General features: G+C 37.1%; 1 protein-coding gene across 3 annotated transcripts in view; it reads left to right on the top strand.

Annotated features, from left to right (window-relative positions):
• The window catches only part of THADA (THADA armadillo repeat containing), a 151,692-nt gene that overhangs the window by 35,815 nt on the left and 93,127 nt on the right, over positions 1–22,750 (top strand). For all 3 annotated transcript variants that reach the window (XM_088161232.1, XM_014883146.2, XM_088161233.1), the window contains 2 exons: positions 14,267–14,356; positions 15,769–15,900. In XM_088161232.1, coding sequence (XP_088017358.1) covers positions 14,267–14,356; positions 15,769–15,900 — 222 coding nt within the window. The remainder of the gene's footprint in view (positions 1–14,266; positions 14,357–15,768; positions 15,901–22,750) is intronic.

The following is a 22,750-nucleotide window of genomic DNA, read 5'->3' as shown; positions in this document are numbered from 1 at the left end:
CTGGTATCATCTTTTAGATGCTACATGGGTGCCATTTTAGCTGTGTGAAATAATTGATTTCAAGTGTCACTTGAAAAACTTAGTTACTGTGCGTGTATGAACGTGAGGAACAATGCAGGTGGGAAACTGGAGGGAGATTTCCCTTAGAAAACAACTCTTTCCCCCAAAACAATTTGAAGTGTTAGCTGCTCTACTGCATGAAATTATTGTTTTGCACATACCCAAGTCACTTCTAAAGTCACTTCTGTAACCCTCCTGAAGCCTGAGCAGAGCAATAAAAAAGTGCATTTCATTTCTTGCCTTCCTACTTTATAGCAGCATTTAAATTTGTTTTTTTTTCTTTAGCTTTTATATTGAGCACTTACTGAAAGCTTTTTAAAACTTGTATCTTCGGGAAAAACTTGTCATTGACTTCTGCAGTGGGTAGACAAACTGATTTCTCAAATACATACAGTGTGATGATCTGTGGAATCTGAGAAGCTGCAGAAAGTAATGCATTTGAGCATCTGTTGGGGATGGGGGATAGCAGAAGGAAGGAAAACATCTTTTAGGTAGCTGAATTAAATTTATTAATGACAACGTTAATTTTTCTGTAACTGGCCCTGTTGACTTGCTTCTCTGCAGCCTTTGTTTTTGTAATTTCTCTATAGTAATTTTAACCAAAAGATGTTAGAGCTGGGCTGGCTTTCTTTTCTTCCTCTGTTCATTTAGCAGTTGTGCATTGAACATAGCAAGTAATCACTTCTGCTGTTTTCCATGTGCGCTTGTCAAGACTGTAACACAGGGATTGGGAAGACACTTCTTAAGACAGGTCAGTGAGACACAGGAGGTGTGAAAACCAGGCAGAGATTTGATTTGTAGCCCTTGTCTCTGCAGAAGAGCCCCACAGGTGGGTGTAAGGTGGGTTGTGTTTGGGAAGAGATGAGTCTGTGTTTCTGTGGCTTGGCACCACGAGGTGTCACCGTTGCTGCACAGCTCCCTGCAGCCTCATCCCTGCATGCAGCTGGGCTTGGGCACTTCTGTTTGGGAGCTTGAAACTCAAGGAGTGTTTTGCTGGAACAGAATGCATATATTAAAACCAAGTAATTTCTTCCCCACTTCACTGGCATTTTAGCAACTTGGATCTATAGGAGCTTTTGAAAGTCACCTGGGTTTAAACTGCTTATTCTGTTTACTTTAGGGGATAGTCTGTCCAGAGATCAACTCTCCCATCAGGACCCTACCTAAGTTTCCAGTTCACCTGATTTTTATATTAGGAGGTTAAATCTGTCCCTTTTGTGTCAACAGGGAGTTAGGCTAATACTGGGCTATTTTGGGCACCTGTCTAAAAAAGAATGGACTTTGTGACTGGTTTCTCAAGAAGGGTTCCTATTATACTGATAGAATTGAGGTAGTTTGTGAAGTCTTTCAGAAGGAAGCTTTGCTGGAACATGAAGTATTGTTGCATCTCTTTTTTTAGAACTCTTCTCTGGCTTTACTCTTTCTGAGAAAGACTGTATCAAAACTTCTAATGCTGCTGCAAGTATGTGTGATAGTGTCTGTATATGGGTGTATGTGTGTGTATTTGGCTAAATGATGTTCTGAATTTCAGAGAATTTACATTTGTAAAATGGCCCAGTTAGCACTTGCTTGTAGAGGGTTTAGTTTGGATTTTATATACTTGATTTGGCAATACAATTTTCTTAAATGCTATGATAATTTAAAATCTACAAAACTTGGACTTAAATTGTAGCCACATAAATTTGAAGTAGTGAGGAAGGTTGGAAAGAAGTCTTTGCATTGTGCCCGTTGATATTTGGTTACAGGTAGAGTGTTCTGCACAGATACATCATGTGTGCTTTATAGAAAATACCCCCTTTCTCCGAGCCCTTCACAGCACAGGTGTTTATGTTGGTGCAGTCAGTCACTTCATACTTGCTGTGCCTGCATCTAGCTTGCCTGGCTAAGGTGGGATCAGCTGTGAGCTGTTCCCCAGCCCCACTGTTGTTCAGCACTTTAACTGTGCCCTGGGATCTGTCCTCCACCCAGGCAGTGACTCAGGAGAGGGTCCCAGCTTCCAGGCACATCCTCCCTCTGGCTGCTCTGGCATTATTGAATGATGTCAGTTGGAAGTAAGCTGAAAGAACAGCTTGTTCCAACGCCCCTGTGCCATGGAAAGGGACACCTTCCACTAGACCAGATTGCTCAAAGCCCTATCCAGCCTGGCCTTGAACACTTTGAGGGACAGAGCATCTATAAATTTTCTGGGCAACCTGTTTCAGTGCTTCACAGTGAAGAATTTCTTCCTAATATCTGATCTAATCCTGCCCTCTTTCAATTTAAAGCCATTCTCTCCTGTCCTATCCCTACACACCCTTGTAAAAAGTTCTTCAGCTCTCTGGGAGGCACCACCCTGAGGGGCTCATTGAAGACCTGAGTACTGTGCTTGGTTGAATGTGAATTGATTGAATAGGACTTTGTACAGCAGTGAGTTGTGTAGGCCAATTATTTTTTTGGTTAAATAGCCACTTCTTTTTTTCCTGTGTAGTCAATTTGCAGTGTAGATTTGTTCATTCCATGCACTTTTAAAGAAGCTGATACGTAGTGTGTGCTTCATAGTTCTGTTTCTTTCATGGTCGCTTCTTTTTGCTCTTAGTATTGCTACAGATTGCAGATCATCTAAAGTAAATTTTTGCTGTAGTTGATTTTAGGTTCCAGTGTCACATAAGAAATTAGGATGTCTTGATATGAAGGTTATATATATATATCTATAGATATAGATATATATATATAATAATATAGTGATAGTTAATGCAGACCTGAAAATCAAAGTGAAAGTCAGAATAACTTATATGTACAGTTAACTCAAATTAATTTTGAAATGTAATTAAATTTCTCGTCATAGAGGAATTATCTTCTGTCCAATGGAGTTACAGTAATAATAGTGGTACTTTCGTATATATATGTTTGTCAGATACCTTTTTGGTCTGTAGTACAATGCTAATTAAAGCTGTTACTGCTTGTTAGTGAAGAAGACACTTGTCATCAGACATTTGATGAGACCCCTCTTATCAAATTCCTGGTCTTTCAGGCTTCTTTTTTTTTTTTAAAATTCCCCTCTTCTCCCATCCCAAACGAAAAGCATGGTCAGGAATTGCCTTTGAGGCAATTTGCCATTTGACTTAGAACAAGCTTCTGTCTTTAGGGTAATAAAAAAGGATCATCCTGGTTTATCTGAAAATGAAATTTTTTGATTTGGAATACAAATGTTGCATAGTCTTTAGGAAGAGTGACCAATGGCCTTTACGTATAGTCTGAGATTAAAAGAAAGAGTGGGAAAGTAGGGAGAATTCCCTCTGCTTCTCTCCTTGGTGGAGGAGGTTTCAAGAAGAAAAAGCTTCAACTCTTTAATTAAAACCCAGAGTTTTAAGAAGGCTGAAACAGTACTGTGCAACCTGATGATTTTTATGTTTCATAGCTGGTGTATGTATACATTCACATTTTGGAAGGAGGGTAGCTCCTATGTATTTATAGTGTAGTGGAGGGATAATGTATATGCAGGAAAATGTTTAGCTGTCAACACAGATTTTCTGTGGAGTTAATACTCATCCTGCCTGGAATTTGAATATGAATGCTGCCATGTTTTCAGTGTTGGTTTAGATCTATTTGAAAAGAAAGAAAACTTTTCTTGCCATCTGCATAATACCTTGTCTTTATTTTCATTTACAGCTATCAATAGATGTTAATGGCTTCAAACTCTGGAAAGGGGAAACTTATCTTTCTAATGACAATAAGATGAAAACTATGTAGATTTAAGAGGTTATGGAGATGCCCTGCTGGCTGTGAGGCAGTCGACATTCATGACTGCCCTCTACTTTCCTTGTTTTTATTGCAAGTTGAGTGTTCAGCACTTCTCAGTAAGTGGTTGCTTGCACACTTGAAGGTCACTTACTAAAATCAAATTACCTTCTAAAAACACTTAAGTTGGTCTATTTTTTTTCTTCTAAATTACATGCTTTTTCTTTTATATTAAAGTTTTTAAAGAACCATAAAGAATAACATTTAATGCTGTGAAAAGTTAGAGGAAAACACTAGAAAGTGAATGTTCCCATGCAGACTTCTCTTTTCATAACATCTCTAAATTAAATTAATCTGATATTATCTTGCTTTTATTTAAGCTACTTTTGAATTGTAGCTTCAAATATATAGACTGCATTGTAAGTACATGATTCCTGTTATATATTCTACTCCTGGCAGCCTGACACTTCCAGTATTTCTAACTTAGCACCTGAAAAGTCTGTCTGACATCAAGGATGTTTTGTCAATCTCAACAGCAAACTTATTAGTCATTTTCAGTGGCTCATACTAAGCTCTGTAGGACATGTGGGATGGGTCAGTATTGCCCACAGAGGAGTGGCCAGTCCTGTTTTGGAGTAAGCCAGAATGGACATGAGTGGTACTATAAGGTGGTCAGGCTGAGTGACACATCAGCGTGGTAAAGCAGGATAGCTCTTAGGTGAGCTCCCTGCAGGGGATGCTCACTGTGACTCCAGCCCTGCAATGCTCAGTGCTGACATGGAGATGCACCAGTGGCAGAATTCCTGTGTGCCAGCTGAGGCACAGCTCTGTGTGAGGGGATGGTGACCGTGGCCATGGCTGCAGCAGGGATGCACATGTACGGCTCGATTGACAAACCCGGCCTCGCTGAGCTCCGTGCCTCTGGGACTGCATGCTGTGCAAGGCTTGGGATTGCTTCATCTTGCATCTTGTTAGTGATTCCCTCGTGGATTTTCTCTGGCAGCCTTGGCCTGTTGCAGCTCTTCAGTTAAAATACTGTGTCAGTGACAGTGAGGTTTCATGAGGTGACTGAGCCGTTTCAATGCCTCTGGTGCTTTTCCTCTGGCTCCTTCTGTGTCACCTTTTTGCAGCCTGTTCCCTCCATGCCACCTCAGTTGTTCTGGTGAATGCTTTCAAAGTAGTTCCTAAGGATTTGTTGCAGTACATTGCCTTGTGAAGAGGTTGTTTTTGTTAAGAAAAAAAATCCCTTGCCCTTCTGTGTGCCAAAAATAGGCCACATTTATTTTGTTCAACTTTTTGTTTTTAATACTCTGGCTCTCTTTTTTTTTTTAAATTGACTTTGACAGATTTAGAAGACTTAATCTTAGAACTGTCTCAAGAAAACATGCAAAAGTTCAGGCTGACTCAGATAACCGTTATGGCTTTTGCTGATTAATAGTTCAATAACAATATGCTTGTTTAAACATTATTTTGAACAGGTTCCCTAAGTGCCTTTATAACAAGAATAATGATGATAAGGTGTTATTAACTTGTAAGTTGAAGGTAAAATTTATGAAAGCTTTGCACAGAAACAGAAACAAATTGAAAACAAGATCCTAAACAAATCTGTTTCCCTCTGTGTTATTGCTTTAATGATTCTGTTTGTTTTGCAGGTCTAAACTAAAACTCTAAAATCCCCTATAGCAGAAAATAGGGACTTGAGGCTGAGCATGATTTCTGCTGGTTTGAGGAACACAGTGTGTCTTTCTTTTTTTGATAAAATAGCCAAAATCTACAGAAGCATTTTTACTTCAAGATCATATCTTGTCTATGCAGAGTCAGAAAAGCAATAACCCACATAAATCCCAGTCACATTTTTGGGGCCTAAAACACTTAAATCATTGGTGTGCAAATGTGTACCTTCATAACATCCTGTCTTAAGTTAGCACCAGAAAATAGAAAGTGAACGTGGTAAAATGACCTGAATGAAAGTTGACCCAAAGTGAAACATCCTAAAAATATATATGCTAGCCACACAAGTAGGTAGTTTAGTTTCTGCTGCAGTGATAAAAGTTTTCTTCAGTATGAATAGAGGTGATTATTCTGTTTTGATCCATGCATATTATACATATCCCTTATTCATTAACTTCACTATGCTAAGTGAAAAGCAGTTACTCCTCACAGAATACTCCCAGAGGGAAAGTGTGGATTATTGGAGCTTAAATTTACAATGCTAAATTTGTGGTAAGAGACTAAAGATAATAGTAGGCAGTGATTGAACAGAATTCTTGGAGATTATATATATGCCTATCTCTTAATTTTAGTTATGTTTGTGTACATACATTTGTATGTACATATACTCATATGCACAGTTCAATGTGAAAAAAACTCAAAAGTTTGCTAAAAGTAATTATATGTAAAATATTTCAAACTCAGTTTTAGATGTAGTTTTATATACATGCTTATATGTAAAAGTACACTTTTCTATGTGTATCAAAGTTGAGTGATGATTAACATGTTGCTATAGATGCCAGGTTGTATCTGTGATGTTGGGTTTAAGTGCTGGTCCCCTGTTTTTATTCTGAGCCCATTGCATGCATACTTCTCTATCTAGCATGGCAGCAGAAGTGCTCATGCTAAAGTGCTCTTCACAAGTTCCTTTACTGAACTGTGTGTTGCATAATTATTCCTCCTAAGTCACACTTTTCCTGATCTATTTGTTCTATGCAGGTGCTCTTTCCATACCTGATCACACAAGGAGTGTAATAAATAGCAAAACAAGAGGTATAAAGAAACTTGTGCTTAAGAGATCAAAGCAAACTAGACCATGCAGTCCTTTGGAAATCTTGGCTAGCTCTCCTGTAAATAAAAGTGCCTCTAAAGCAGAAGGTGTTTAATTACTGTATTTATACAGGTTTTGATTGGCAGTTCAGTTATTAACCTCATAAAAACACAGCAATGTAAACTAGTACAAATGTTTATTCTAGCACTTCTATCTGAAGGAAAATGAAAACCAAGATATAGTGGCATATTCTTAGTTCCTTTTAAGTATTTATTTTAGGTCTGTGTAGCATAAAAGAATGTTTTTTCAAGTCAGTGAACTTAAAACTATTTTGCTTACTGTTCTGGGATTTAAGTGTTTTCTAATTACGAACAAAACAAATGTTAGATTTATTGAAGATACACAGTCACCACATATTTATTAAAGATCCAAACCCCACATCTTTATGATGATGCTTCTTTCTCCTTCATATTTTCCATTTCGTGTGGGGTAAAAATGAAATCTGTATTGGTTTTTGTAACTGATTAACTGAGGTTACAGAAAAGTTGTGCCTTTTTGTCACAGAAGATTTTTCCTGTATCATGTTAGGTCTAGAATAACAAGTATGCAATAATCTTCTGTATTCTTGCTCTTGGGCTTATTAGCCAATATGCTACACCAGGGGTTTTTTTACAGTTGTTTTTTCCAGGCTTCATTGTGGCCTCCCACAAAATTACATGACCATTTTGCCTTCTATGGTAGCACTAAAATTCTCTTTTGTGTGTGTAGTGTTTTATTGAAAGCAGTTTGTCATGAGTCCTAAGACAGTATATGATTGCAGGAATTTAACTCTTAGGTATGTTCTTTAAAACAAAATTAGCTGAGGCAAATTAAAATTTCTGTAATCTCTATTTCTAAAGGAACTTGGCTGCTGCTATTGTCTCTCTCTCTTAGTAAGAATGATGATGGTTCTCTGGTGGTCATCCAGAAGGACTGATAATCAAGAGCTTTCATAAACATACACTAGTTCTGAAAAAAAATTTTAAGTGATAATTCTTATTTCTACATCAAGGTAGTATTTTAAATACTATCATACAATGTGGGAAAAAGAATAGTTTGTTCTGAATTAAAGACTAAGTTATTAACTTAATAAAAACTGTTAAATCTGAAGAATTTTGTTCTGAGCAGGATCTCCTGCTTCCTGTACTTGCAGTGGCTTGTGATGGCCAGCAAATGCAGGAAGACAAGGAAAACATTGATCTTCCAAGAAGGCAGTGTTAAAACCGTGGTGACAGAGTGGGAAGTAGCTAAGTGGAACCATACAAACTGTAAAGGGATCTCTGTCCTGTTTCCTTGATTCCCATTGAGAGTATGACTGCTAGCAATACTGCATCAGGTCAGTGGTGTCTTTGGACGAGTTCAAACTTCCAGAGTTTCAAGGATATTTCATAACTATTCTGAGTAACAGTGCTTCATTCCCCTTGCCCAGTTTTAAACTTCCCAGCTATGATTTGTGACCACTGGTTCTTTCTGTAGTCCCTGCAGGTTCTGCAAGAAGATTATTAGCTCTCTAGTCTTCGATTCCTTCAAGTGCTTATAGGCTGCTTTGAGATCTACCCTGGGCCTCCTCTTTTGTCAAACAGAACAAACCTGGTTCCTTCAGCTTCTTCGTACAGGGGATGTGCTGTAGGCCATGCCCATATGAGCAGCTGTTTGCTGGACTCTCTCTTGTGTGTTCCAATCTCTTCTGAGCTTGGCAACCCAGAATGTGATGGAGGATTCCATGTGCAGCCTCAATGATCTGCTGCTTTTGTTCTAATGAACACAGTCCCATGTGTGGCTTGCCCTGAGAGCAGTAAGGATGTGTCCCTGGCTCACACTGAGCTGGGCATCCACTGTAACCCATATATATTTTTTTCCCTTGGGGCTGTTGGTTTCTGAGCCAGTCGGTTTTTAATCTGTGCTGATGCTCTGCGTTATTCATCCCATGTGCAAAATCTGTAGTTTTATGAATCGTTCTCCTTACTGCCACTTTTGAATAATTATATATTTACCTTTTGTAGTTTTGCTGTGTTCTAAAATAACAAGATAAAATTGCCCTTTGAGTCATATATAGTAAATTCTTTGAGTTTTGCTTCCCCTATAGTTAGTACCTTTCTGTTTTCTGTACCTTTACTGCTGTTATTTGTACTGTCACGGTATGTAGATGATTGTCATATAATTTAGTCCTATTAAAGGAGCAAAAACTTAATGTAATTCTTAAAGCATGTCTGAAATTAGCTTTGGTCTTTACCATAACTTTAGCATAAATCAATCTGCCATACTTTTTTTCATGATGTGTTTTGTGTAGTTGAAAAAAAAAATCCGTTTCCCATTTATTTTGAATTTATGCTTCTGCAGTTTATCTTTGTTAGCAGGGAAATGTGCTTCCTGTATTTTTGAGACAGCATTGAACTGTTAAATCAGGGATAAGGTTCAGGGAAAGAACACAAACGTTCAAATGGGCAACTAAAACCTAGTCTAGTCAGGTTAGCCTAGTAAAGTTGTATTGTGAGATTTTTCATAATTCAGTGATGTCAGAAGAAGCAAGTATGTAAAATATTGTGTCTTGTCTATATAAATCTGTCATTTTGAAGGACAGTTTTGCCTGGTCTTGGTTTTCAAGTTCTTTCAGCAGCACTTGTCCTTGAAATGCCAGAAGTAAGTTGGGTTCTGCTTCTGCATTACTGCTCCTTAACATAAAGGATCATCTGATGTAGTTACTGATTCCAAAGTCAGGACTCGTATCACACAAGTAGATTTTACAAGAGGCAAAAATATTCCTATATTTCATCAAAACTATATTCTTGGTCCTGGTCTAAGTGTGTCTTGTCTATCATTCCAGTTCTATTTTTTATTTTTAAATGTAGTGTTATTTTTCTCGGTCAAATATCTGACCATGCATTTGTCAGCTGACATGAGATGTTAGCAATATTTGTGTTTCAGAAAGAACACCAGAAGCCCTTGCTACCCTCAGAAGGTTGTCTCTAAGTCTCACCTATGCTATACTCAAACATGAAAATATTTGCTGCACATGTTCTTTTACATGTCAGTTACTAAAAACAGCCTACAAGGTTATAAAGCTTTGTTCTTCTGAAAAATAAATGAAAGAACAGAAGCAAGTAATCCCTGACACATGTCACAGTAAAATATGTATGTCCCAGTGTCACAGCAGAATTTTAAACTCCTGGAGTGTTCTCTTAAGTGTACAACACAGTTTTAAAAAAGAACACTGCAACATCCATGGTTTTATTCTTAAATGCATTTTTAAAATGCATTTAAATAATCCATCCATTTGTTGAAGGTGGAATATTTTGTTAGAAAGACATTAAGAAAATAAACATAGATGTTAACGCTTGAGTTGTGTAGCATCAAGTTGCTTCTGAGACACACATGATGTGTAATCATGGGAGATGTCACAGTTTTCAGCAGCATTTATGAACTGGTTCTTGAAGTTTGATGTTACTGATACCTCCTCAAGCAAAGCACATGAAAACTTTAAACCACACGATTCTTGGCTTAATTTAAGCCACGCCAGGTTCTGCTCTGAAAAGTGGTAAAGCCAAAGAACTGGTACTAAGTGAATGGAAGAACTGCTGACACTCATGAGGATAATGAGGGCTTCTGGGTAAGGTTTTTTCAGAAAAAAGTATAACTGATTCTTGCATCTTTTCTGAAGAAGCTTTATCAATACTCTGAACTGTGTGTCATGCTTAAATCAGACTTTCCCTTGAACTTTCATAGACTTACAGTCTGCTTTGAGTTTTTTTTTTAATTTTTACCGTTATCACTAGTTGGTATTTTGTAACATAGCTGTGACTCAGTTATTTTCCAAGTGCTTTTTGCTATAGCTATTAAATTCTGTCTTTCCTAGCATCACATGCCTTCAAAGAAACTTCTTGCCAGTTGATGTGATTTCTATATTCTGTGAAGGATTTTTTCCTCCCCCCTTCTGCCTGCTCCAGAATCTAGAGGAAGAGTTTGACTCAAGGGCGCATGGAGAACTGTTAGGAGAGGGTGGTGTCACTTGATTCCATATTGACACGGTACAGAAAATATTTCTGTATTACTGTTTCTTGTTAATGGAACATCTTTTCAGGTGGGGAGAACTGAATGAAAATGGCTAAGAAACCCATGTATGCCTCTCTACATAAACATTCTTTGTCTGTCTTTGTTCTGAGTGCTAAACCATGACTGCTGTGTCTAGCCATCAAAATGAAACCTTTTGTGAATGGATTGTAGTCTGTCATCTGACTTTTGTGCAGAATTGCTTGCATGAAAAAACATTAACATTGTTGAACTGGAAACTTTCTGACACATAAATATTGCATCTCCTTAAGTACTGCAGTATTCTGCATGTATACAGTTCTTCAAATTATTTTTACAAGTGAATTTAGGAGGATATGAGTGCTCCCATTAGATTCTCTCAGCCTTTCTATATTAAGCATCGTTTTAATTCTGTACTTGAATGACATTTTGCACTGGGGAGAGGGATTTTATTGTGAGCATGATCAGCAGCCTGTTGATAACTTTCCTGTTTCATTACTCTACTTACTCTCTCAGTAAATAACCTTCCACCACTTCATTGTTTGTGTATCAGTAACCTTGTCTGAAATTCTGGATTGTGAAATTGTGCTTCTTTGAGTTACTAACAGGAAAAAAGAAAATACTATTACAGAGGCTGTGATTGAACATATTGTTAAAGATCATCTCTGAAGCAATATAAAAATAGTTTCAGCTGGACATGAGATAAAATAGTAGTATCTTGAGGCTCTTCTCAGTTACTTCTCTTATAAACACATTTTAGGGGGAGTAGATGTAAAATCTTATGATCTGCAGAATGTTTGCTTTAAGAATTTAATTATGGTATCTCTGTTGCCAGAAATCTCTGTTTGAACCATGTCAGTGACTAATGGGAAGGTAGTTATCTGTATTTTTAATTTAAACTTCTTGTTCGCTGTCCGATCTCTTGCAGAATAAGAAGTTTGTAGAAGAAAAAGTTTGTTTCATGAAAACTGTTAGCAGTGGCTTTTGGGTTGTTTTAGTTCACATTTACTTGGTATGTTCCTTTATAGATATGTCAGGGATTTGTCTTCTTTTAAAGATATGGATAGCTTATTACTTGTAAGCCTAACTCAGATTTGCGTGCATATGTACATGCATGGATCTGTTTATATCACTAGCATGAATGGGGTGTATCTCAAAGTTCTGGTATTTGTTTTTCAAAGGAGTATGGTTTTTGAAATTAATATGAAATATGTGGATTAGTGTCATGAAGAGTTTTGAAGAGCAGAAGCATTATACTTTTTTGTTGTTCCAATTGCAGTTACAGAAATAGTTGTGTGCACATGTTTACAGGAGGAAAAAGCATGGTCAGCATTAAAAAATGAAACAACTAAATTCCTCTCTTCCATACTGTCTAACTGTTTTGCTTCCTGCTTATTCCCAGTTGTGCTTCTCCTTGCCTTGACATCCCCAAGTAGTGGATTCACACTTAAATTAATGCTTTCTATTTTGAGCACACTTCTTAATTTTGTAGCACTTCTGGTAATGTGTAGTGTTTCTTGTTTCCCCTCTGAACTGGAGGCCCTTTAACAGTGTGCTCAGACAGTTGTCTCCTTTTTTCTGAAGATGCCTGTGGACATCTTCTCTGCAGATACTGCCTGTCAGAGATTTTGATTAGGTTGCCTTCTCCCATCTATAAGTTGTGGAGCAGTAAAGCAAATAGGAGGTTATGTAGGTTATATAAGTTACCTACTTCAGTAGTTATAATTTTCTTTCCTTGTCAAAAAGATTTATGAAACCATGCTAATTGCAAAGAATTTTGAGGCTTTATAAGGGTATTCAGTTCCATTATTTAATATTGATTCAAATGTGGCTGCTGAATTTTTAGTACATTAAAAATGGACCTGGTTAAAAGTACTTGTGAGGTGCTACTTGTATGTAGTCTTCTCTTAAATCTCTAGGCAGTGGCCATCCATTCCATAAACTTGAACCCGATTCTGCTTTTGCCTGTAGCACTCTGTAGCACAAGAGATGGAGATGTCACAGGATTTTTGGATAGAACTTTTTAAATATTGAGGTCTTAATGTGCTATGTAGGAAAACTCAGTAGGATGGGCTGTTTGACCTGATAGATCTTAGATTTTGTGCTCTCTCTGGCTTTGCATCTTCAGTTTGCTACATACTACATGTGCAAAAAAATTGAAGTAGTTTTGAGGACATTGTTAAAAAAAATTGCATGGGTGTCTTCTGCTTGAATAACCAGTTATTATCAATATTGATGTCTTTAAACCGTCCTCATTAGTGCTTCAGTTTATATTAATTCACAGTTTTAATGCTTCCATGTAATTTTTAAATCTGAAATATTTTTTGTAGCTATAGCAGCTACTGCAGATTCCTTACTTTTAGTTCTAGCAGTTCACTATATTGTATATATATTCACAGAATTTTTCTTATGTGCCTTGGGAAAGTTTCCTGTCCCTGTGTGAACATTTGTTTCCACCTAACAGTCTGGTTTTGCTGTGTTTATTCTGTGGCCTGTGGCTAAGGCATGTTATGTTAGCTGAGTGCTGGAAGGAGCTGTGCTGATGTTTGCCATGTGCTCGTTTACTCATGTGTGATTTTTTTTTTTTTTAATTTTTTTTTTGTCTGCTTATTTTTACACGCATTCAGTCTTGCCCATCTCATCGTGTTATTTTTCCAAACCTGGATCTGTCTGCCTATTGGAAGCTTTGCATTGGAGTCATGCTAACATGGAACATTTATCTTGGTTGATCTTGTGGCAAGCAAACTCTGCAGCTGGCTTTGTTTTTCTAAATGATGGCCTTTCATTTATTTAAAAAAAGTTTTGCGTTTTTTTATCTGCATACCATAGATGTCTAATTAGAGCTTCCCAATGGTAACATTCAAGTGGTTCTTGCTTCTGTGTTGCTGAATGATTTCATACAAACCATGAAGCCGTCCTTTATCTGATCAAAAGATTGTAAAACAAATACAGAACATTTCTACTTATGTTCTTTTTAGCTTGGATTGAATTGCTGTTGCAGCTTTAACTGTGCCACCTTACTGGTTCTGCCTAGGGATGAGTTCATGAGGTGTTTGTGCATTGCTCTGTTTTGAACATGCTTGCTCCATCTACAGAGGCAGAATTGTGGCCTGCAGTGTCACTACTGCCATGTGCTGGAAGCAGCACTGTGGAAAGAGGGCTAATGGAAGATCAGACTCTTCTGCCACTGCATTTTACAAATCTGTGAATTACTATTCTGAGGTGTCTTTTAGTATCAGCAATCTATGAGTATCTTTTAGTACATGTCTGTTAAGAATATTCTATTTAGGACATGAACCTTGCCGAAGCAAGTGTGGTCTTCTCTTGTTCAACTACAGTACTGTTAAAAATAGTGTCAGAATTTAAACTGTTGTATCTTTTTAATGTTATTAAGGGGCTAAGATCCATTTTATCCAGAAAGACCTAATGACAAAATGTTAGTGAGCACGCACAGAGACAGTTACTTAACTTGTGTAAATGACACTCTACCACCGTTTTTCATGAAAACATTTTACCTTATTTGAGAGTTCATTGTTTGTGAATGATTATTCTGCCTCTCCAGCTTCACTGTAGCATCAGAAATACAACAAATAAACTGATATTTTGAGTGTAACTAATTACTGCAGAATGCTAATTATGACTCTTCCTCATTTGTTTCTGCAGAATGACAGGAAGAGAGTTTTTCTCTCGGTTTCCCAGCCTTTATCCTTTCCTTCTCAAGCAGTTAGAGGTTGTAACCAGCACTTTGAACAGGTAAGATGATTTCTGAGAAAACTTTTAAATACAAAATGAAGTGAAAAAGTTAAACTGAGTTGTGTCATATACATACCCTAGTGCCATTGTAAACATCAGTGCTTCTTGAAATGATACAGTTCTAATGTTTTTGCTAAGCCTTTTTTCTTTTAACTTTGGCATATTGCATTAAGTTTCTGAAGATTGAACTACTAGTGACTAATTAAGGGTTGCTGTGTTCTTAGGATCAGATGTTAAGGAACTTACATTTTTCAGGGAAACAGAACCCGGGTGCTTGAGTGTCTCACATTTAACAATGAGGCTTCCCAGCATGTTTAAGTGATAGGAGGTCATAGGCCTCCAGTAACACCACATGAACACTTCCCAGCCTGTGGCACACTGACTCTAGGAAAGGTCCTTGATCTTCTTTAAAAGAGTCCCCAAATGGTGGCTGAGAGCTACAATTTGATCAATGCAATGATACCATTTGGGATGACGCTGTTACCTCCAGGTTCATGAACTTGTAAAGTAAACCAGCACTGGCTTTGTTTTTTCTTCAAATGCTATGATATAAACTGTGGAAGTTGAGCAGCTGATTTATGGGTGAGGTTCAGCTGATTTTAATGGGCCTAAGGTGGACACTTGGAAGCAGGAGTTTGACCAGTCAATCCATGTTTTGCAGTCTCTGCTCTAAGAAAAGAGGTTCTGTATATTCTGCACAGCAATCCACTCTACCTGTTATAAAATGTGACAGTGTCGTCCCTGGCAATTTTTGGCAAGTTTTTCAGTTGAAAAAGATTGAAAACTGCTGTGTGAAATGTTGGTCTTGTATGCTTTTTTCAGTCTGGATGAAGACTTGTATCTTATTGTTAGTTGTTAAATAAATCAAAAAGTATTGATTTTAACTTGGTTTTCTGATGCTTTTTACTATATAAATAGTCTTTTACTATACGATGGGTCTACTTTATATAGTAGACCCTTGGTGTCAATGACAAGAACTATCCTTTAGTAAAACATGTTATTTACTAAACACACATTTCCTTTCAAACTAATAAAAGTACTTTTTTAAAACCACCTTTTTGTAAGTCAGCTCTCTGCAGTTTCCTGGTTCATAGAGAAACATTATCTGTGCAGGTTTTTAATACTATTTATAAATGAAGGCAGCTCACCACATTTGGGAATAAAGGAGGCTTGGAATAATGTGTGAAAGTGAAGGCAGTTCAGCCATGAGTGCCTTCATTAGAGGGGTCCCCTGCAGAAGAACTGGATGCCATATTTGATCTCAGCAGGGTTTGCACTCCCATGTAATGATCAGCCTAGGATAACTCCTTGAACCAGAGATGCAGAAAGCTGTTTTGTGGGGAACAGGCTCAAGACTAGCATGAAGGAGGATGCTATTTTTCACCAAATGCTTCTTACACCTTTTTATTTAGTGAAGCTGAAGAGTTGAAAATCCATCCAAGCCTGTTTCTTTTGCTTTTAATCCTGGGAAGACTGTATCCATCTCCAATGGATGGCTCTCACTCAGCACTCAGCACAGCACCGTTTGTTCCCTTTATTATAAGGTAAGGTGATTTTGTAGTGGTCTCTTATGTGAAGGGAGTTCCTTCTTGAATCTTCAGATTTTTCTTTTAAATAAAATACTTTTTTAAGCTTCTCTTCAGTTTTAATCCTTAAAGGAAAAATTGGTATTCACTGGTTGGACTTCATGTATTATTAATACTTGTTTTGGAGAATTGGAATACTGACTTATGCAAATCATTGTATGACTTGTTTGTAAATCTTCATCTGCAAATGGTGTATGGCATCCCTGCTGCCACTGAGAGGGTAGATTAAAACTGATGAGTTTGACAGATTTTAGCAAGATTTGCTATACAAGCTTCTGATGGTTTTTTTTCAGTGCTGCAGAATGATTGTTTGCAACAAATGAATGTAATGTTTAATATGTAGATTTGTAGATGTGTGTATGTATCTCTTTCCATATCCATCCATGAATACACATAGCTAGATCAAGATATGGATCTGTCCTTTATCCAACTTGTTCCTAAGATGAGTTTTCAAATATTTATACAGTGTAACTTTCATTTATATGGTGGTTACAATAAGATATTCAGCAGATATTTTGCTACTCTGTATGCCTCCTGTTTGGGATTAGGAACCTCATAAGGGAACCAGGGATGTGGAGGGCAGGGAGAAATGAGCATTGCTAGTGTTTGAGAGGAAGTCTTGCTATCTGTGTGAAAGCTTCAGTGCAGCAGGGTGAGAAACTTGTGTGCTTCATTTTGCTCATCTAGTAGTGGAACAAGACAAAGTTGTTATCCTAAGATCTTTTAATTTTTTTTAAACGACTGTTTGTTAGAAAAAGCATCTCTGTCTGCTCATTTTCACAGCAGATGTTATGTATCTCTTGCCTTCTGCGATGTTTTATAAATTTTCAAGAATAAATACTAATTACTATTTTTTCTGAAAGGAAAAAACCTGTAGTAGGAGTTTTTAAATACACTGTATTTAGCAATTAAATATGTTTGGCTTTCTGCCATATCTGAATCTTAAATGCTTTTTGGGTAAATGTTTAAAACGATTTGTTACATCAATAATTGGCTCTGTTTTGATGCCTTTATTAATGCACAGGAGAATGCTTGGTTTTGGTTTGTTTTTTTAAATGTAATGTTTCAGCATCATTTTGGTTATTGCTAATAGATTAACTCTTGATAAACTTTCGGTTATGGCTTTTTAGTTTCGTCTTTGTTTCTGTTATGACCACTACTTTTTGCAAGGTACATACACCAGCAAAATAACTTTTCACACTTAGCTAGCTTATTATTTTGAGGTTATTTAAATGCATTCACAAGATCTCCGGGGCGAACCCCAATAAAATCTTTAAGGTAAGAACCTGGAATAGTTAAGAGACCTGTACTGTTGGACCTACTTTCCTTTAAATCTGTTCCTAAAGAGGAATGATGCAGCAGATAAAGATGTTTTCTGCATTTCCTTTCCATTGACTTTAGTAGTAAATGCTATGGATGCAGGTGTAAAAATAGCATAAAATTACTACATGTTTGTGACAAAAAGTTGGTGGTGGATGTACAGGCATACATTTTCTGTCTTGTTACTTAGCAAATTCTTGAAAATTTTATGGTTGCCAGGAGACAATACCAAGGATTCTGCAGAGGTAAATGTATTTATGATATAGCTGAGTGTGTTTTTACTGGCTATATTTCTGTCTACAATTCTTACACCCTTGTTCTTTGAATGCTATGACTATTTTCTGTTCATTCTGACTGCATTTGTTGGAATATACATGACTGATTTATCTGGGTAAAACAAATATGTTATTTACCTTTCGCTTCCATTTCTGTTTTTTATTATGCAATAGCAAATGAACAAAAATGAAATTTGGTTGTTCTTCAGAAGGTGGTAGTGAAAGTTGTTGTGAAGTAACCGATTAAAGGGGATCAAAGAGAAGGTCAAGTGCCCTGTGTACCAAGTCGTTAAATTGTGGGTCTAAAATGTTTCTTTGAATTGCTCAGTGCAGTGTTGTGTTCTATAGCATCTGCATATACATATAATTACATGGTAGTCCAATGCAATTATAACATGTAATTGCCATGCCTTACCATGAGATGTTTGTTTAGGATGGTGTACCTGTGTCAGGGAAGGATAGTGTGGTACAGAGAGAGGAAAGGTGAATGTGACCCATTGCTGGCTTAATACCCCTTTCAGGGCTGAGCCTGCAGTGAGGTGACGTTCACTTGTTGCACTGAGAAGATGAACAGAATATGTTTGCAAGCAAGTGAGCAGTTCTGTGAACAAAACTGGGTTGAGCAGAAAGAATTCAAGTTGGGCTTCTGAAGAGTTTCACTTAAGCTCGAGTGGAATTTTCCATCTAGTGGGAGTAGAGCTGTGGTTGCTCTGACCGTGCCGAGATGAATTGCACAATATGAGCAGGATTAAATGCTGCAAGGACAAATCTCAATCACTGTGCACATAGTTGTTACTCCCTGTTGAACTAGGACATTTGATTACCTATCTGCAGTTCTATTAAGCTATTTTTCCCCCTGCAGATGTTTTATTTGGAAGGGAACACTTTGATTCACAACTTATTACCTCACTTTTTTTTTAAGAGCTAGATATGTCTGTTTTAATGGTTACTTTCTAAGATGAAAGAATGTACAGCATGTTTTTGATTAACAAGGGAGGTAATCGGGAGGTAATGTTTTAAGTATGAAACAAAAACATAGCCTCCCCTTTGCCTCCCTCTCCCTTTTTCAGAGACCTGTAATCTCTTCAGAATGATCTAGAATTGAGTTACCTTATGTCCTCTCCTACCATGGCATTGACAGAGTGTTTGTTTAGTATTAAATGTTCTGGGCTGAATGCTCTGAAGGAGTAAAATGGGTATTGCTTTATTAACTTGAATACTTTTTCACAAATTGAAGTCTACCTCTATTTAAGAGTCTGACTTCGTAATCTTTTAGAAAGTGGATTTTAAAAATTAGCTTTAAAATATTAAACAATATAAGGTTTTAAAATCTTGTTTGGAGATATGTGCCTTGGCTTCTCTTTGACAAAACTTAATTCTTCATGAAATTTCCTCTTTAAAACTTCAGCAAATAGACAGATGTCAAAACAGTGCTACTTCTAGATGTATTATGTTGCAAGAAATGTGAACATCTTTCCATGAAATTAAGAGTTACGAAATAGACACTGTTTTCTTGGACAGAATTTTGTAATCTGTAATGCATGTTCGTGCAAGATGGAGGAGCTCAATTCCTAAGTGCCCTGATGCTGTTTCCAGTCAGGCACCAGGGAGGGTGGCAGTGGGAAGCACTTTACAGCTGTACTTTTTCCCCTTCTACCCTTCTCCATCTACCACTCTGGACTGACTGGGTTTTGGTTTTGCACTTGAGAGCTTGTTGTTGATGTACAAGGATAATCACTGTGATTGTTAATGATAGACACTAAAATGCCTGGAAAGCAAAACCGTGTGTGGGGAGGAAAAATTTTCTGTGGGATGAAACCTTGTCATTTGTTAATTAAGATAATTTTAAAAAGCTGTAGCCATTCCTAACAGAGTGTTTAGGGAAGGAGAGAGAAAATTCTTATCTGTGAGTTTTGGAAATAGATTGATCTGGGTATATTTTAGGTTCCTAGCAAGCAGAGCAGATGACCATGAATTCTGAGGCTCTCTGTGAGTGTCAGTTGTGTCTTCCTATTTCATGAGAGAGCTCACTTCTGAAGGAAAAGGACTCAGATGTAGTAGTATTCATATTGCAGAAGGTAGTGTGAATTTAAATTTTCACCAATCAGTCATGTTACTTGCATGTAGGTTGCTCATTTGAAAAAATTACTCTTTGTTGACTTGTGTCTCTAAGTTTGATTGCTCTGTTTTGTGTTTAATTATGTTGAATTATATCCAGTCTGTCAGGTGGCTGGTGCTGTTCCACTGCAGCCTTGTGACAAAGTCTGTATGGGCTTCATGGGAATGGGTCTAGGGTGAGATGGAATAATTAAGAAACAAAATTCAAATGTAAAATCAAATGTTTCTGTGAGACTTTGCAATAAATTCTAAATTTTAGATTTAATAAACAGCACAAGGAACAGGCAATTGGTGAAGTTCTAGTAACAAGATCTCAATTTGTTTAAGAAGAGCTAAGTGGAAATAATTCATGAATATATATTTTGTAAGTTGAAATTGCTGTTTATGTAAATTTAAATGCAGATTTGCTTGTGTTTGTTTTGTTTCACACATGTACACTTGTATGTGTGGGTTTAGCACATCATCCTGTATTAGATTTGAAAGTAGCCATCTGATTTTCTGTAGGCTGAGCGCTAGTTACCTTTTGGTAAACATGGTAGCTGACTCTAAGTAAGTGTGCTCCCTCTGCCTTTCTCCTCTTTTCTCTGTATTTTAGTGTGGCATGGCAGCTCTAGGAGAATTAATATTAAAACTTCCCTGGTTTCAGCTGTCATTTCTGTAAGACTGGGAATCTTACCAGGGGTCTGATAAGAAAAGAACTTCTGTGGGAATGTCTTTTCATATATGATTTAAAAACAAACTACATGTGTTTGTTGCAGCCTTGTTGCATTAAAATAGCTGCTTTTGATTACAGTTGTTTATGAAAACATCTCCCTGGGTTCCCATATCAATTGCACATCTTCTCAGTCTTTGGTCTCTGTTTTTTTTAAATTTGTTTCTGGTTTGTTTTTTTTTTTTTTAGTTTCTAATGTTTGTTTAGTATGACTGCTCAGCATTATAACTGTCTGCAAATACTGCATTATTTGGAATCCCTGTGAGAGTGGGAGCAGGCTCTGACTCACTGGAATGCCCTGTCCTTCTTGAGGAAGCTCGTGGGGCTGACCAGTCATTGCTAGATGAAGACAGATATCCTTTTTATTATGGGCAAGGTTCTCAAAACATGGACTGGCCTAGACATTTGGAATAAAGCAGCAGTGTGCACCCCTAAAGCATACATTGTTTATTAGGTTTTTATGATATTAAATCTCTTGCCTGACATCTAAAGTGGAAATTTTGCATAGCTGGGAGGGGAGGAGGAGGGAAGGACAGGAATTCATTTCTCCACTGAGCTTATCGCTAATGAATTGGGACTGTCTTGGAAGTCTCCCATTTCTACTTAGTCTATTCTCTGTGCAATCCTGATTGCATAGTGATTAATACTGATCTGTAAAAGTATTTATGGGTCGCTGTAAATATTTATTAATAAGAAGGGTTTTAATCTTTTTCTTCCTTTTAGCAATTTTAAATAACAAATTGTAAACAAGCTGTAATTTTTTCCAATTTGATTAAGTTCAAATTGTAGTGCTAGGGAAGAATGCCAAAGGCTTGATTGGCAGTAGGGTGCTCAAGATCCTCTGATCTACTAAAACTCTTTATTCATCTTCTACATTCTTTACTGTATTCCTGTCTTTCCTCTGAAGCTGTAGACGGGTGTGTCATATCCAAATGGTGCTGATGGGAAATAACACAACCCTTAGGTATTTGTTATTAATTTCTTATTGCAGTTTTCACTGTGTTCATCAGTCATCGGCAGATTATTGTCTGAAGCAGTTTAGGAAATATGCACAAACTGCAGGGAGCTGTCAGATTCATGGGAAATAAAGGGTGACATCCAGCAGAGAGGTATTCATGAGCACTGAGAGTAACTCTCTTTTTCCAGTGTTGCAGACTCTTGAAGAGGACTGGTGGCTGGGATCCTGGGTTAAAATTTGATGTATGTTGAATTTGATATATACTTACTTGAAACATGATCTAGTAAAAAATATGATGGGGTGCTGAACCGTCAGCATATGATTGGTGAAATAATTTTACTATGAATTTATGTGCTTAAAATTAACCAGTAGGTGATCTGCTGGTCAAGATAAGTATCAAAAAAGTAACATTTAGCTTATTCTGGAAAAGTATTTGCAGGAAGGAACATGAAAATGGAGAGAAATAATGCATTAAGTATCTTGAGGATGACAAGGGAAACCAAATACAATGGTATTTTAAAAAGCCAGTATTCTTTAAGAAGAACCGTCTGGGTTTGAGAAGCGTCAATACTGGGAAGGCTTTTTAGGAATGGGCTAGGTACTTCTGGTGGGATGGCTGAAAGGGAAGTGTCTTTGAGAACCCAGATCCTTTGGATGTTTTCATGGGTCTGATACCTTTTTTAAATTGCACATGTTGCAGTTTTGCTTACAAGCATCTGAAGCTTTGAAAATCATCACAAGGTGCTGAGACTTGATTTTTTTCCATTCAACTTCCCTTCCACAGAGTTCAAAATAGTGATAGAATTGCTAAGACAGAAAGCAGGCTTTGTTTTGGTTTTTTCCCAACTGTTTGGAGAGTAAGCGGTGTGTTTTTTCTTTCTGTTATTCTGCAGTTGTGAAACATCATGATGACTATTCACAAATTAACAAAGTAGAAATATAGTTGTGAATGAAATTGTCTTTTGCATGATCTTGAGTTATGAGCAGTTGTTTTTTTCTGTAGAGTGCTGTGAACCAAAATGGAGGCTCTACCCTCAAGTAACTTCAATGATAGTTAAATAAACCTGGAGACTTCCTACCTAGACAAACTCTTTGAGATTTCTTGATGGGAATTCAAGAACAGATGCCATATAAATTGTGTCAGCATGTAACATAGGAAATGTGCATTTGACAAGAACGTATTTCTGTTTCTCTGAAGTTTATACCCAGCATTAGTCATAGTTTTCATAGACTCACATGTTAGAGATCCTAGGTGTTTTGGCTTGCTAAACCACAACAATTCAAGTTTCTGATGTTGATTCAGCTTGGTATCAGTTGGCCACTTGTTTACATTAACCTGGACCTTGGTGACAAGAAGAGAGAAATGTCTATAATTTTTCCTTAGAAAGCCCTTGGAAACATATGGAGAAACAGCTCCTGGCAGAG

This window comes from Sturnus vulgaris, chromosome 3 (assembly GCF_052056855.1).
Source record: "Sturnus vulgaris isolate bStuVul1 chromosome 3, bStuVul1.hap1, whole genome shotgun sequence".
NCBI classification, from domain to species: Eukaryota; Metazoa; Chordata; class Aves; order Passeriformes; family Sturnidae; genus Sturnus; species Sturnus vulgaris.
Note: the sequence above shows the minus strand (reverse complement) of the source record. Positions and strands in the feature narration are given on the sequence as shown.